Source organism: Hypomesus transpacificus, chromosome 2 (assembly GCF_021917145.1).
Source record: "Hypomesus transpacificus isolate Combined female chromosome 2, fHypTra1, whole genome shotgun sequence".
NCBI lineage: Eukaryota > Metazoa > Chordata > Actinopteri > Osmeriformes > Osmeridae > Hypomesus > Hypomesus transpacificus.
In genome coordinates this window covers 16,650,997-16,667,726 of record NC_061061.1, presented here as the reverse complement: position 1 = coordinate 16,667,726, position 16,730 = coordinate 16,650,997, and the positions used below count along the sequence as shown (strand labels likewise).

At 43.6% G+C, this 16,730-nt stretch overlaps 2 protein-coding genes across 3 annotated transcripts; both read right to left on the bottom strand.

The window, feature by feature from the left end:
* Positions 1-162: 162 nt before the first annotated feature.
* On the bottom strand, positions 163-6,653 carry gmeb2 (glucocorticoid modulatory element binding protein 2). Its single transcript, XM_047039687.1, has 10 exons — positions 5,953-6,653; positions 4,792-4,950; positions 4,447-4,529; positions 4,049-4,173; positions 3,800-3,903; positions 3,360-3,517; positions 3,069-3,140; positions 2,261-2,398; positions 1,972-2,094; positions 163-1,411 (listed from the first exon to the last, which is right to left on the bottom strand). Exons 2-10 carry the CDS (start codon positions 4,917-4,919, stop codon positions 795-797), a joined length of 1,548 nt encoding a protein of 515 aa, XP_046895643.1. The 5' UTR covers positions 4,920-4,950; positions 5,953-6,653; the 3' UTR covers positions 163-794.
* Positions 6,654-6,894: 241 nt separating this feature from the next.
* Positions 6,895-16,283, bottom strand: stmn3 (stathmin-like 3). Of its 2 annotated transcripts, none has more exons than XM_047039728.1 (5): positions 16,091-16,283; positions 9,232-9,327; positions 8,919-9,097; positions 7,815-8,006; positions 6,895-7,454 (listed from the first exon to the last, which is right to left on the bottom strand). In XM_047039728.1, exons 1-5 carry the CDS (start codon positions 16,107-16,109, stop codon positions 7,395-7,397), a joined length of 546 nt encoding a protein of 181 aa, XP_046895684.1. In that variant the 5' UTR covers positions 16,110-16,283; the 3' UTR covers positions 6,895-7,394. The 2 variants fall into 2 exon arrangements, with proteins under 2 accessions (XP_046895684.1, XP_046895676.1); XM_047039720.1 differs by lacking the exon at positions 16,091-16,283 and adding an exon at positions 10,791-10,856.
* Between the last annotated feature and the right edge of the window lie 447 nt (positions 16,284-16,730).

The following is a 16,730-nucleotide window of genomic DNA, read 5'->3' as shown; positions in this document are numbered from 1 at the left end:
TCTTTCTTTATGGGTATCAGAAAGCCTATCAGCACCATCTTGTGGAAAAGTGAGGCGACAAAGTTAATATGCTATTGACGGTACTGCTTTATGAACCTCGAATTCAATTATTCTAAACCATGTTCTACATTAAAAGAATGAAGGCTATACAACACTATCAAATTAGAAACCTTACAAATGACAATTTATTAACAAAATGTACAAAATATTTGTCAATCTCCACATAAGCCAAAAGACAGTAGGTGAAATGTATTCAATATTGAACACAAATCTACATTAAACATTTAATTTATATGAATTCTTACATCAGTCATTTTAATGCAATATTAATCCTTAAAGCAGTATGGACACCTGAGAAAATCTCCATACATTTTCAACAAATCAAAATAATTAACCTTGAAAAAAACTCAAACTTACATTGCAATTAACACATTCTATCCTGCCATACAACTCCTAATGCAAATGCTCAGTATATTTATATCTTCACACACATACACACACACACACACACACACACACACATTTTTGCTTTCAGTGGCAGGTCATGTCCACACAGTGGTACATATCTTGCGGTCATCTTCACAAAGTTGGATAGAAAATCACAACATGACAGTTCAAAGCTGCATAAGCACTTAACCAGCGCTAGAAGTGCACTTCTTTTCCCCAAACATACTGTGGCACAGCAAGGCTCCTAACCTAATGAAGTCTTCATCCCTGTGGAAAGCAAATGTGGGGAGGTCGCCAGGGGGGGGGGGGGGGGGGGGGGGCGAGGGGTCTGGGTTCTCCGTTTCTCCTCACTGCTCCTCTTCCACCGGCGCCTCCTCCACCTCTACCCCCGGCACCTCCTCCTCCGCCTGGTCCTCGATCTGGATGTCCACCTGCTGCCCCTCCAACGCCGCGGTCGTCAAGTTGTCGTTACCGACCGGCAGAGCCACCACCGTGCCCTGCGGCGTGCAGGTCAACCCCTGCAGGGTGGCGCCCAGCGAGGCGGGCAGCGTGATGAACTGGTACTGCGGGCCCAGTACCTTGACGAAGTTGGCGGTACCCTCCTGGACGGACGCCGCAGTGGAAAGCACCGTCAGGTTCGAAGCGTCAGGCGCCAGTTCGGCCGTGCCCCCAGGAGACGTCAGCACCGCGTAGCTGCCCAGCGAGGTGGCGCCGCTCTGGGTGCCCGCCATGGTGAGCATCTTACCCAGGGGTAGGCCCGCCAGCTGGGAGAGGGGCAGGGTGATCTGGGTGGGGGCGGCGTTGACGGCCGCGGGGCCCGATACGGCCCGGGTGAGGCGTGGGCGCTTGGGGGTGGGAGGGGCGGGCACAGGGGCGAGGGTCATCAGGACGTTGTTGAGGTGTTGAGATTTACTCTTCAGCTCTTTGGCGCGTTTCCTGTGCTCATCGCACTGCTGCTCCAAGGCTACGGAGAGAGAGTAGGGTCAGAACTCACGTTGAAAATACATTTTTCCGTTGAACTCTTCCGTTTTCAGCTCAGGTTTAGTATAGGCAGAGCCAAAACTCAGCTGGTGCGATGCAAAGACAATGTAATTAACACATAAAACACTCAGAGACCGCAGGTAAGTTTGTTCTGATATCTGCAATTGATTTATCTAGTGTTGCTGTTGTTGCTAAATTCAATAAATTCAAGGGGGCGGAGATTCAGCTCCTTCAGGCGACACGCCCCCCCAGTCTCAAGCAGAGAAGACTGATGATTTTCTCACGATTTCAAAGTCTAATTTTACATACTTGGTGTTTTTTTTCCATTCAAATTTGGATGGGTAGTTAACAACACATTCTTCTGTGGTGTGATGAACTTAGAAACAAATTTTCAATTCCACTTTACAGGATCTTTAAGATAAGTCAGCTTAAGTCAGATCTTGATGAACTGATTTTTACTCTCACTTCCTGTAAAGCATATGTTTACTTGTCTTACACACCAAGCAGAGGACAATGTTGTCTGTTAATGAATGTCTGACTCACCAGCGAGGCTGCGTGTGTACTGTTCTCTGTACCGATCCATCTGGCTTTTGTGACTCGCCAGAACCTTCTTAACGAGTTCCAGCATTCCAAAGTTCTGTACAATGTTGTTAAGCAGCACAGCATCTGGAAAAAGACATGATTGAGAGAGACATGATTGAGAGAGACAATCTGAAGTCAAATAGGTTGACTCTGTTTTCACACACAGAAAGATGTGTGGTCTCTAGCTAATGTGAATGAATAAAGGATTTCTGTTTGGGAACGTGCACACACACACACACACACAACTGACCTTTGACCTGCAGCGGAGGTTCGGCCACCCGCTCCTGCATGCCTTTCAGTACCTCCTGGATCTCATTCTGGAAGTCCTCCACCACCTCCTCCAGAAGGCCGGCCTCCTTCAGCCCACGCCAGAAGGTGACAGAGTCCTCTGGTGGATACCAACACTCTTATTAGACAATCCTCAGATCAGCTCCAGGGCTGATACACATGCTAGAGACATTAGCGCTTTCGGCTAGCACAGAAACACAACACGGTAGAGTCCGTTTCCTGTTTTGATTCTGAACAGAGGACTGTTCCAAGTCTGAGTTGACAGCAAACAACAACAAATCCTGAATCATTGCAACCGTAAGAGTACAGCAGGGTTTCCCGCAGCACTTAAGGTGCTAAGCAACACACGCCTGCCGCCTTAACTACGTCGTCATAGTTTTTTTGGGGGAGCGATATCCGCCGTGTAACTCTTTCCTGTTTTCTCCCTTCCATTCCAAAACGCCAGTCTCCCTTCTCTGCGGAACGCATTAGTCTATCGCACAAACTAGCCCCCCCTCCCGGTCTGACAGCAAACCCCACCCTACCACCTCCTAAACTAACACATTTTCAGCTGGAAACCCTGTACAGTGCTTTGCTTTTTAATAATTGTGTTATGTCCACTGTACTGTCCTGTCCTGTCTGCAGTGTTGAATGTATCTCTGTTTTTAAAGCTTTGGGTGAAGAACAAATTCCCCCTCGGGGCAATAAAGGTTTTCATTCATTCAGTGTCCTAGTTAACAACCCAGAATATAGAGAGCTTTCGTCTTCTGGAGGTTGAAGGTCCAGCTCACCTCCTATAGCAGTCACCCACTCTGTGCTCTCCTCCACTGCTTCTGCTGGGAAGGCTGCAGGGGAGCCATTCACTGGAGCAAACAGCAAAGCACAGGTTACTCATCTTTAATTAACTGACTTTACATTGACTTCATGGGGTCTGCAGAGATAAAACGACGGGGGAAAAAAATAGCGTAGCGTAATGAGAGTGACATTTTGCTCAATTCATGTATGAATTTAACTGAACTATTTGTTTATCATTCATTTTACAATTAATATAATTCAGTGTTATAATCGATTAATGAGTTTACCATCTGTAGAGGAAGGAGTGGCGGGGATGAATTCAGTGGATGGTTGGCTGCTGATGGACACTCGGGTCCCCACCAGGTCGATCTTGGTACTGCGGCAGGTGTTGGAACACACCTTAGAATGCTGGTAGAAGTCCAGCTCACCTGAGTCCATGATTTTCCTGAGGAGGATACAGGATACAGGTCATGACCCTGACAGACAGCAAGAGTCTTACAGCAGGCCTTCCTACAATCCTCGAAATCGGGATCAAGGTCCATCTTTTTCATGTGTTGTGTTACAGTGCCACCTTGTGAAGCATTTGTGAACTGCCGTTTGAAAATGTTAAACAAAACCTGTTAAAATGTACAGGTACACTTACCATAATGTACATAATATACACTTTTCATTCAATGCACATCTTCAGTTCACATATACACATGTTACATGCTCCAAAGCTCCACACCTGAGCATAGTTCCATTTAAGCGGATGGCTCTTTTCCAGTCCTTGAGCGTGGATTTCCCAGCCAGAGAGACAAACTCCTTTGGGCTGATTAGGTGCTCATTGAACTGGAAAACAGATCAATAAAAACATCAAACAAGCCAACAAACAAAGACCTCTGAGAGGTCAGACAGACCTCCATGGCTTCATAATGAGAATATTTCCTGCTTCATGACGTCCAAATCATTCAGATCGGTATGCAAGCGTACGCACTTGAACGCATTTGATGTTGATGCCAGGACAAACAAACTTCTTCCAGACCAGGGTGGCCTTCACATCGCCGCAGGTGACGGGGTAGATGATGTCAGCCTCCACATCCACTTCCTCTGACATTTTCACTGTTCAAACAGACATCCGGTCAATGATACACACACTCATAATGACCTGTCCCTTGAACTTCCACCATGGGTGGCAGAGGTGAAGGCTTTATTATACATTGGTGGAACATCTCCCACTCACTGAAAACAACTGCCCCCCCCCCCCCCCCCCCCCCCCCCCCCCCCCCCCCCCTCGAAAAAATTCAGTCCCACCCACATTTGACAACAAACATATGCCCCTGTCGAGTGATGTTATCAGAGAATAGTCCATCTACAGAATGTGTCACACATTACCTATGACTGCCTCCTTTGACAGTGCATCTGTACTGGCTTCCGTTTCTGATTCCATGCTCCCATCTGCAAGGACTTCTCCTTCCCTGTGTGACACAAACACAAAACATGGCTTATTACAGCCCATTATTAGACTGACTAGGGCGTACACGTGCTTGTTCCTGCCTCACGATCAATCACAGGTTTTGGTTTACTAGGACCTTCTGTAGGCGTGCATGTACTGTATGTGAGAAAGAGTCTAGAAGCAGGCTTGCATCTGTGACCAAGCAAAACCTTAACAGACCAGTATCCTAGCTAGGTAACAGCCTTGTGGTAGAAAATGTGTGTGTGTGTGTGTGTCAAGCTCACCCTGTATGGGTCAGATCTACATCCACCAGCACGGTTTTCAGATCATCCACTGAGGTGGCCGCCTCACCTACCCCATCAGGGGTTGTCACGACGACCACCTCCTCCACATGCATCTCCGACGTTGCCATGGGCAGGATCTGACCTACAGGCCCTGGAACACTAATAAGCAAATGAATAGTCGGAACAAAAGAATGGAACGATGGAAATCTTCCATCACACTTGGTGGCTGTATGTTCTGCTGACATATCTTGTGAACACTGGAAAGGGGGTCATTAGACTTCAATGGTTGAAGTTTACGGTGACAGGTTACCAGGTCAAAAGTGTTGTCTTTTGTAGCCTGGTGGGTGCCTTTTAAAATCATTTGCAATTTCTTTATTTTGCCACATGTGGAATCAAGTTGTCAAAGGGTGGTAAGAGACAGGATGTTGTTAAATATGGAGTGTTATAGCAAAGAGTCTGTACATTTAAGTAATCTGGATAATCCACCATTTTGTTTAAAATGAAACTCAATAACCACGTCAAAGAATGTGTTTTCATTGGCATTATGAGGTGTTGAGTGTTGTTTTTAGTGTCTTCAACATAGCAAAAAGAGACATGTTCTGCCAATGCGAAGCCACTAGCTTGCTATTAGTATTAGGCTACCGGGATAGGATAAATCAATGGACAATATGCGGCAAAAAAGCTTTGCTGTGTGAGCTTAATGCTGGCGAACCATGCCAACAACTCCAAGCTCCCTAGCAATATAGCGTTATCCCAGCCATTGACTCATTCGTATCCCCGGGCCCCAATATAAACCTGTTCGAACAGGGCTAGTACTACCCAGTAGCTAATGTAAGCGAGCTAGCGCTATTTGAGTTATGCTACACAAACATAAAGTCAGGGTGTCAGAAAAATAAGGCTAACGGCGTTTAGCTTTGCTAGCTGGCTACGTAACGTTAAGTCGTTTGGTATAAAATAGCGTAATCTTTAACGAGCACGCACGTCGTTACGACGACGGGGGCGATCGTGGCGTGCGTGCACTGTTTATCTGTAGCTACCTACTGGTTAGCTAACCTGCTGCAGAACCTCTCAAACTATAATGTTAATTTGACTATGAAGTACTGTAGCTAACTTACAACTTGCTAAAAGGTAGTTACGTGTACACTCTATTGTTCATCTTACCTTTCGGTTTGTGATCTCAAAAGTAGCTCGTTGGTGCAGAGGTTGCTGTCTATGTTCTCCTGCGCAGTTGTGGCTATGGTATGGCTAGCTAGTGTTAGCTATTCACATTACAGCAAAGGCTAATGGGGGTTGTTCACGAGCGTCGTTGCTCTGGCGCAGTCGCATGATGCTTATCTCTGATGAATTCTTCAGCCACCCAAACCCTTCGATTGTTAAGATAATTATAAACAATACAAATAATAATAACAAACAAGTTGAAGGTGGTAGCGCTGTAATTATTTTTAAAGTATCACTTTGGCCAAAGAAGGTCAATTTAACATTTAGGGATTATAGAGATGAATTACCCTATATAGGCTACTTGAGTCCTATAGGCGTCTTCAACCACCTTAAAACTATTGAGCTTGTGTGTGGGTTCGGTAATTCAAAACTAGTGACTTGTTTGACACTTGAAAATATCGTATTATTGTGAGTTGCATACAGTCCATAGATGTGTCAGAGAACAGCGTCAGTCGTGTGTCAGCAGAGCATAATGCAGTGCAGGCGCACTTTTAATGTACAGCTTGCCCCTTGTGACTTGCATGGCGATGTTCTATGAAAGCACCGGATGTGATCAACAGTTATACATGATAACCATGCCTGCAATACAGCAGACAATAACTATTGAATAACTTCCCATCTGCAGGAGTAGACTACACTTAAATCAAATTTAATGGTTTTAAATTAGATCTTAAAAATGTTCAGTAATCTTTTTGCACAAAATTGGAAGCCTACTTAAAAAGTACACATGTTGTACTTTCATACTTATTGGCAACTTTAATATGTGTAAGTATGTACTTTGTACTTACGTACGTATACTTTATATATATATATTTGCTTGGGTTCTAAAGGGATCATGTCAATTTAAGGGATTTGTGACACACCCCCTTAAGAATAATGACAACATTCATTACACTTGAATTTTATTAGTCTGTTACACAGTTATATCAAGACAGAGAATCCCTATCAACAATCCATGCCGGATGTATGTAGAAGCGATGCAGGTCAGTATAGTATGTGTGTGTGCAGTTCTCACATTGTTGGGTTTGTGTGAATCATGTGTGTTTGCATATGTATGTGGATGTGTGTGCATGCGTGCATAAGCAGATTTCAGATTCCAACCACTTAACTTCGTTCTGACCATAATAAACCGTGAAAATCTAATGGTTGAAATGTCTGTGGCATTGTATGTTTTGTGAAGAAACATTATACAGTAGACGGAAGTGTTGTAAAATGCACTATGACAGTTATGTAATATCTTGTGAGTAAAGTTGTTCCTCTATTAAATGACAGATGAGTTTGCAGGATGCAGAGCTAAATCATGGCATTTGACACACAGGTGTTAAAAAAAGTTATTCCTCGCTAAAAACACACTTCACACAAGGGATTCCTGCAGGAAAGCCTTTTTATCCGGAGAGATCGGCTTGAAGCTCCTTGTTCCGGCGAACTTCCTCAGCATGCCTCTCCTGAAGAAAACAATCAAAAACATGTCACAGAACAAAACACCTTCTCATTTCGAAGAGACATACTTTAATAATCACAGCCTTGCATTCATTGGAAGGGAAAATTGGCGAAGCACATTTGAGATAAACCAGAGAGGGAAAAAAGGAGGGACAAGGGTGAAGAATCATTTCAAATCTGATTTGTATAACCCTTTCATATCAAATAAAATATCAAAAAGGGCTTCACACATGCCCATAGAACTGCACCTAAATCAACCTAAACCCTCAAGGGAGACAAGAAAAAACTCCCAGGAAAACTCATATTTCAACATATTTTTAAGAAGGACAGTAACAGTAATACACACTGACAACGCTTCCCCTCACCTTTTCACGAAGCCTCTGCTTCATGGAGTTCAGGTATGCCTCACGGTTCTGGGTGATCACCTCCATTTTGTGGTTGAGCTTCTCTTCGGCCATCTTGCTAAAGTTATTGTTCTCCTCCAGGGCCTTGTGCAGAACCTCTCGCTCGTGTTCCCTCCGCTCAGCCAGCTGTCTCAGAACCTGGGCCTCCTGAGACTGAAGAACACACAAACACACACACACAGGGGATATTTAAAATGCAGATTAGGCTACATCATTAGAGGACTTGCATAGGAATCTGGGTCACATCGAGGATTGAGTATTACAAAAAGATAATATCATAAATAAATCTGGAATTATATCTAACTCATAAGAAAACAAAAGAGATACTTTAGGAGCACACTGTTTATCTGTATAGTGTACATTCATACATCATACAGTTAATCTCCCTTACCTAAAAATACGGAATTATAATTCACATTTTGCATTTACTTATTATTTTACTGAAACATATTCTGCTTGGCCTGCCTTGTGTTGTCCTAGACTTCCACTCACAGTCTTTCCTCTCCACGGTACGACAGTAATGACAAGCCTTCCTTATTCATGACAGCCTTTTCCCCCTGAGCACCCAATGATATGCAGCTCAGGCTGTTTGAAAACCAGCCAGCCAGTCAAGCAGTTGTCACCCAGTGATGGTAATTGGTGTTCAGTGGTTCTGTCGAGGTGGAAATACTGGTATACCACAGAGAAAGGCAAAGTAATGAAACATGTTCGGAAAATCCTCAGAATTTAATATTGTGGGGGAGTGAAGGCAGTTATTAGTAATTGCCATGGTGAGCGATGTAAAGGATTTCATTTTGACTGAAAGGTGTCTCGGGCTCTCGTTTTTCTGGTCCATTCATGTGTGACAGCTGTGGTTTTACAATAGAATAGATATTTCAATATCTACACGAGAGGGGATGTGGGTGGAATTTGTTTTTTAATCATCCATAATTTTCTTATTTTTTTCCCCATCCAACCTTATTTCTATGCTTCATGTACGCTGCACTTTAATGATTCATCCATCCCTTCCCATCCTTTTCATTCTCTCCTCTTCGATCTATCCGAAAGGTTGTTAGTACTTGTTACCTTCCTTCTCTCTTCGGCTGCCTCCAGCCTCCTCTGCAGTTCATCCAGAGAGATGTCCTTCTTCCTGGGGGGAGAGGCCAGGGGACTGGGCTTGTCTGGAGACAGGTCGGTGGGCGACTTCAGGATCACCTCAAAGGACTGTCCAGACAGTCGCTTGTTGATGGGCTTAACCTCCATATCTGTTAGTACGCATAAATAACTCGTCTTCATACAGCAAGACCCACACAGCGCAGTGACTGCAGCTCTGTGAGACTTGACTGTGATGACCTGCAGTTATGTGAGTGATGTCTGTGATTGCCAAAGCATCACTAACCTCCAAACTGGTACTCAGCGGTGGGGATGGGCTGAGGGTATAGACAGGAACAGATGAGGGACATCATGGACATCTCCTTGATCTTCTCTGTGTAAGCTGGCAGAACAAATTACAGGAGAGAAAGGGAAAGAGAGAGAATGTAATGATACTATAGGCTACAGCAATAACAGTATTTCTACATTTCCACTATATTCTTTTGTGGCCATGGCCACTCATTGTCATGCTGTTTTTTCCCCCGATAGATCTTAATTTGATACCTGGGGTAACCTACACTGATGTCTACCACTTTTTGGTAGAGAGAGAGAGTGTGTTTACAGTAGGGAGGCTATTAAAGCGTACAAAAGTCTAAAACGTTCATCAAAAAAGCTCTATACGGTTATGGACATACAGTAGCTTAAACAACAGTTTGTGATATGCAGTGGCCCACCATGTTGTGTAGTTTGTTTAGAAGGTGCTGCTGAGAAAAATGTGATAGTGCAGCAATGGCAGTTTCACTATAAATGGAGTTACCGACTCAATTGCATTACTGTACCTGCCAACACACTAGTTTTATCACCCTCAGCACTTACGTTTTTTTTTACTGCACAAGAGCAGAGTGGTGCAATGCACGAGGCAGATGATTTATGGTCTACACTCCAAAGAGACATATAAACTCTGTGAGGAAAAACATATTCTGTTTCAATAAAGGTGTGTGTGCGTGTGTGTATGAAATTGAGAAAATGTTCAACACTTTTTCCCCTTCAAAACAATCTACACAAAGGACTCTTTGACATTCTGGCTCACAGTCTAATATGTGTCCTATCTCTCGTTTGCACCCCAAATCCTTTAACAGCCACAAGAGGAAAGACCATGCCTGAAGATCAGAGTCAATCAATACAGCTCTAATTAGTATTGTGTTGGTAAAAGGTCAGGCTTCACGCTATCTGAGAGACGAGAGGCTATCAGCAAAGCAGGGCTGTGTATTTGATTTGCTAGTCAAGAGGCGTTGATTGAGGATTTGGGGGAGGAAAAACAGGAGGTCACTGATTAGTCACACACACATGAACCCAGTGGCACAGTGAATTCAAATGGTTAGGGGTTTTCCGGTATTATTCTGATTTGGCAATGGAAAATGTCCATTTAACAACGACAAAAGCCATGTTTTTATGCCTCAGAGGACAAAGGAAAGAAACAAAATGGGTGTCAACCATATAGACCGCTGTGCTGTTTAATATCCTCAACAGCAACAACTAAAATTATAACGTAGGAACAACTCCACTAAACCCAATGCCAGCAACATAGCAGCTCACAATATCCACAATTACATAAAGAACATAAGAGTAACCTCTGAACGTTCCGCACGGACAAAGGGGCTCTTTTTAAAATAAAAATGCCGATCTTTGCCTCTAAACCCTGCAGATGCATATCATGCAGTATTTATCTGTGTGGTTTTATTCTCCCCCCTCCATTCCTTGTCCTCACATGGTTGCCTGCCCTGGTTTAGCCGGGTTCCGTGCCAAGCAGTACAACAACCCCTCAAACCGAAGTTTCAGTTATGTAAGTGTCATGTTCTCAGCTACCTCTGTTAAGTGTTTTCCTTTGCACCATGTTTGAGAGGAAATGCCTGCAGGTCTTAGGCTTCATCCAAATACCGAAGCTGAAAAGTTTCACACAAACATTACATTTAAATGTAGTTCCCCCCTTCTGCATTTTGCATATTACAGTGTTATGGGATTTTACTGAAGTATCTATTATGGTAATGAAGATAGGGACTGTGCATGTCTAGACTACTGGCCCACAGATGTACTACTTCCTCTTGAAGATCAAGAAAGATGTCCTTCCTTCTACAGAGATTAACAGTCTATCACCCTCAAGCACCTGTGGTACTTCTGATGAATGAATATGGAAGTATGCTCTATTTGTGAAAGACTCAATATTTTTCATTACTTGTTTTTCATTGCTCGTTACGTTTTCTTATTTGAATTTCGATTGCCTGATCATTTTGGGTGCGGTGTAAGTTTCAGACATGAAAGTTGAGTTTTATTATTATGACGAGCTACGGTTAGCATCTACCCTCCACCTTTTCACTACATCTTCCTGTTTCATTCTGTTTGATATCTGGACAAAGTGCAGATGTAATGGTGGTGGTGGTGGTGGTGGAGAGAGAGAGAGAGAGAGAGAGAGAGAGAGAGAGAGAGAGAGAGAGAGAGAGAGAGAGAGAGAGAGAGAGAGAGAGAGAGAGAGAGAGAGAGAGAGAGAGAGAGAGAGAGAGAGAGAAAGAATAGGAGGGAGAGAGAGAACCGCAGAGATAGGGAGAGAACAGCAGAGAAAAATCAGACAAAGAGAGGATGCAGTAAGAAGATGGAGAGAGTAGAACGAGGGAGAGAGAAAGAGGGGAGCGAAGTGTCTGGAAATGCTCTGGCCCCCAGACATATTCTACATGACAGTTCTATATTCAGGAGACGGTCTGTGGCCTCCTGCGGTGTGGAGACATCTTTGCCACAGCGGGGGGCCCTCCTCCCTCCATCCCTCTCTCTCCACCCCTCTCTCACTCCACCCCTCTCTCTCTCCATCCCTCTCTCTCTCAATCCCTCTCTCCACCCCTCTCTCTCTCCATCCCTCTCTCTCTCCATCCTTCTCTCTCCACCCCTCTCTCTCTCCATTCCTCTCTATCACCATCTCTCTCCATCCTTCTCTCTCTCTCCATCCCTCTCTCTTAATCCCTCTCTTTCTCCATCCTTCTCCAGTTCACTCTCTCTCTAAAACACATTTCCTCCCATTCACATCTCTTTGGTAGGGACACTCAAAATTCTACTTCCTGTCTGAAAGGAGTATAGGAGTCTGGGTACAGTCTCTCTCACACACACACACACACACACACACGTTCTCTACCACAAGGCTGCTGGCTAGTGTTTGGGCCACTGGGGTAATCTCAGTATTAAGGTTTTGCTCGGTCATGTACTAAATAATTGAGAAGCACACTGTCAACTCCGGCCCCCATCCTCTACAGCAATCCATTTAGGTGCAAGCACACAGACACACGTACACACACAAAGGCTTTCACATAAAAACATTGTATACCGCACAAAAAAGGATAATATTACCATATTTCTGCATACAATTTAAGTTCCTTTACACCTGAACACACACACCCATACACACATATACACACATACAAACACACAGACACACAACCAACACAGCACACACACACACACAAATGATCTCCTGCTGTGCACACACACGCTCTTCCACTGCTGGGTGCGCATTCTAAATTATTAAAATGTTCTTTTTTAGAAAACCTCCATTCGTGACTCAGGCTGCAGCCCAAAACCTATCTTTGCTCAGACTCTCTTAAGGGGTGATGGCCACCTTTTGCGTCGCTTAGGCAAGCTGCACTGCAATGCAGCTGTGTGTGTCCGTGTGGGCATGATTCAGGGAGACTCACCACTGAGGAGAAGGAGCTGCTGTATTCGTATTATGCTACAGTAGGTACAGTCTGGTCTGCATGTGGACACAGGTGCTGTCCGTGGTGCTGAAACTGTGAATGAATCCCATTGGTTCTAAAGAGTGTGTTTTTCTATTTACATTACATTTACATTACATTTAGTCATCACTCTTATCCAGAGCGACCTACAGTAAGTACAGGGACATTCCCCCCGAGGCAAGAAGGGTGAAGTGCCTTGCCCAAGGACACAACGTCATTTTTTGGCACGGCGGGGAATCGATCCGGCAACTTTCGGATTACTAGCCCGACTCCCTCACCGCTCAGCCATCTGACTCCCGCTATTTCTCTATAGCATCTAACTCACCCTTCTGATTTCCACAGAAAGTTAACAACAGCACACTTGGAGTTCTGCTAAGAACTTCTTTTTTTGTACTGATTTTGATCTGCCTCGGGCTGATGTGATTTGACTGTTTCCACGTACCTGATTCAAGCTGAACTAGTTCCTGCTAGTAGGATTCAACTGTCACATTCGTTTTCTCATACACAACACGGCCCAACTTTATAACACTATCAAATAAAAAATCCATTGAATCATATTGGATAACACTGGATTGTCTAAGTTTCTGATGAACACTCACAAAAGACAGGAAGAAAATCGAACTTCCCATAAAAAAGCCACCGTTTAGACTGCAGGAAAAAACATAATGGCTGTGTGATCCTTCTGTGCTTGCGTCCTACTTTACCCATAACACTGCACCTACGGTTACCCTAATATTTCTTCTCAATTGCACTGTCAGGCTAACTGGGTGTCACTAGGGAAATTAGGTTGAGGCCCACCGCTTGAAATCATGCTCGGATATGAAATCTTAATATAATTTATCTTTTGGCTCACCCACTACCCCCCCAACCCCCACTTCTTATCCTTTCTCTCCCTCTTTCGCTCTCAGCTCTCATCCACTCCCCCCCCCCAGGATGTTATTCCTTTAGCCTCTGCTCCATTGTTTATCTCTAGTTCTACATCTCTCCACCGTAAACTCTCATTCCTTTCACCGCTCCCACTTTTATCTTCTTTACAGGACTTCTAGGAGTCTCTCCAGTCTACAGGCACTATTCCCCATTCACAAGGGAACACAACAAACTTTTAAAAGCAGGCTTTGATAAGACTGAGATACCACGCACGCACATATTGCACACTAGTACAAACCCACTGGGAACCTAGGAAGAAAATCTGAAAACCTACCAATATTACAACAAAAAAACAATGTTCAAGGGCACAAAAAAAATCCACTTTGTTTCCTTTGTTTCATTTCATGGCGATAAGAAATGAAACTTTATCTGAAAGATTTGTAACTGCTACATTTAAATCTCTAGCCTTGGTATGGGTCTTGCAATGTGTGTCACACTGGTGGACCACCCAGTGCTTGTCCCAGTCCAGATCTGACCTACGAGAGAAAGCTATCCAAATTGGTAATTGATTGGAGCAGAATGGGGTGAAGGTCGGGTCATCTCAGCTCTGAAAGAACGTGTGACCTTTTCTTCTCCTTTTACCCAACCCCATCCATCTTGATTAAGACAATACTGGATAAGAAAAACTAAGAATAATTTGATCAGCTACGGGCTTTGCTGAGGCCTCCACATTCAGCTCAGCTATTTGTCTTCCACAAGTGAACTACAGTGACACCTCACTAAAAGGAAACGGTTTCCACCCGATGCAAAAACGGATTCCAAAACGAACACAGAGAACATTTCCGTTTTTATCTCTCTGCCTCTCACGTTCAATGGTCAATTTATTGTAACACTCTTCCCACAGAGAGCAGCTGACCTCTGTAAATGCCAACTGTGCTGGCACATGCCGAACACATGGACTGCTGTTGTGTCCCCTTGTTTTATCTGTTGCTTAGGGTGTGGCTTTTCCTTGCACAGCATTATTGATCCACAGCACCACACACACACACACAGACACACTCACCTCAGAAAACACACACACAAACACACACACACACACACAACCACTCCAGATCATTAAAATAAAGGCCCCCTCTGCCAGTTAAGTAATGACACAGCATGGGGTTGTGTCACCATTCGGACATTGCTGGTATATCTGCATCATCTTCCTTTGTGTTGTCTAATTGCTTGTTCCAAATCTTTCCTTCTTTCTTTCCTTTCTTTCATTCATTCTTTCTCTCTCTTTATCTCTCTCTCCCCCTCCCATTCTCCCCCCCTCTCTCTCCTCCAGCTGAGCTCTGCTGGGAACAGGGTGGTGGCCCTGGAGGTTTTATGTGTCTGATGTCTGGGTGTCTGCAGCCAGGACGCATGTGGCTTGGGCTAATAGGACCAGACTAGCTCACAGCCCAGAGCACACATCACAGAAGAAACATCTAAATGTGTCCGGCCTGAGCTGGTCTTTGTGTGCCTTGTGTGTCTATCTGTCAAGACACCTTGTGGTGGGCATTATTCCCAAGGTATTATCAATCAAGCAAAAGTAAATAGTTGGTGGCTGAATGGAGTCTGGATAGGGTGGTTAAGGTTGCTGCATGAAAAATTAAAGCTCAATTCCATGTTTACACAAATTGTATTATGGTATTACACTGTAGCAAAATGACAAGTCCATTACAATCAATTTCTACAGCTTTAGCAGGCTCAGTGTGACTTCAGTATAGGGAGGAAGAAGTATGTCAGTTGGTGGAGGATTACTGTAATATGCTTTTCAGTTGTTGATGTGTGTATAATAGCATTACAGTACATGGGGCAGAGGCCTAATAGCATTAGCCATAAATGAAATTACACATATCCTGACATGAACAGTTGCCAAAGGTTGCTGTATGTCTTGGTGACTTCATCATATGTAAATTAAATCATTTAATTAATTAAGACAAAGGCCCTCGTATGAGGAAAAAAAAAACAACACACACACGCACCCATAATGACCTTAGATGCTTTTATCAGTAATTATTATAAGCAAAGTTTGTTGCCACTGAAATAATCATCCGAATATTTCTGTCCATTCTATATAAATCAAGTGCATCGATGGGCTATAAAGTTAAACTCACATAAAATGTCCGACTTGATCTTAGCGTTGTTTTTGCGTTTTGTTGTCACACTTTCTAACAATGAATTGGCATAATATGGAGCTTAAGCGTTTTGACTTAAGGAGTGCCCCTCTCATCTTCACCAAATCTCTTTAACAGCCCACATACAGCAAAATATTTTAGGCCTAAACAATAAATTCGCCAGGTTATCTTTTATACGATAGAGCAAGCAACAATAGTTCGTAAGGATTTATAATCCTAAGAGATGTAACGGCGAAAGGTACACTATTACTGTACATCTAGGACAGGTACAGTAATGGTGCACCGACACAGGCTACACCCAAATAGTCCTCAATATCAGCCAGAACACGAGCACTTATCACACCCCTTGTAAGAGTCGTACCTGATATAGTGCTCGTCATGATGGTGGTCTCCGATATCTGGCGAATGCAGAAAGAAGGTCAACCGTATTCAAGGGAATTGAAGGTGATATGGATCCGCGTCTGTGTTAAGGCTGTCCGGTGCTGCGTTAACGAACAATGAACGACGCACTCTCAGTCACATCTAACGGGCTGTGGTTTGACAAGAGGAGGGGTGATGGCAGGGGGCGCAGGCGTGATACGAGCACGCACTATCTCTCCCCTTGCGCACGTTTGATTTTAATTAATAGGTGTGTATTGCATCAAAAACAATTTCTGTTATTTGAGGTGCAACGTGTAAAAGGGCATTATAGCCCTACGTATCTATAGCCTGGTACATTTGAATTATCCTATTTTCAAATTGTATTTCACAAATAATCCATGAAATTACTTATTAATGTACCCATGGTTAATATTAGTTTTGCTGTTCCATTTTCAGTATAATATGCAGTCATTGGCATTTGATGTAAGAGCCTTAAAGTAAAACTATATGTTTAGATTTACGATTGTAACACTTTGAACACAGCAAAACATTGTGTAAAGGGTCAATATAAAGTTCAAGCACACATGCCAAACATTGCCTCATTTGCAGCCATCTCAAGCTTTCTTTATAAATATATTATT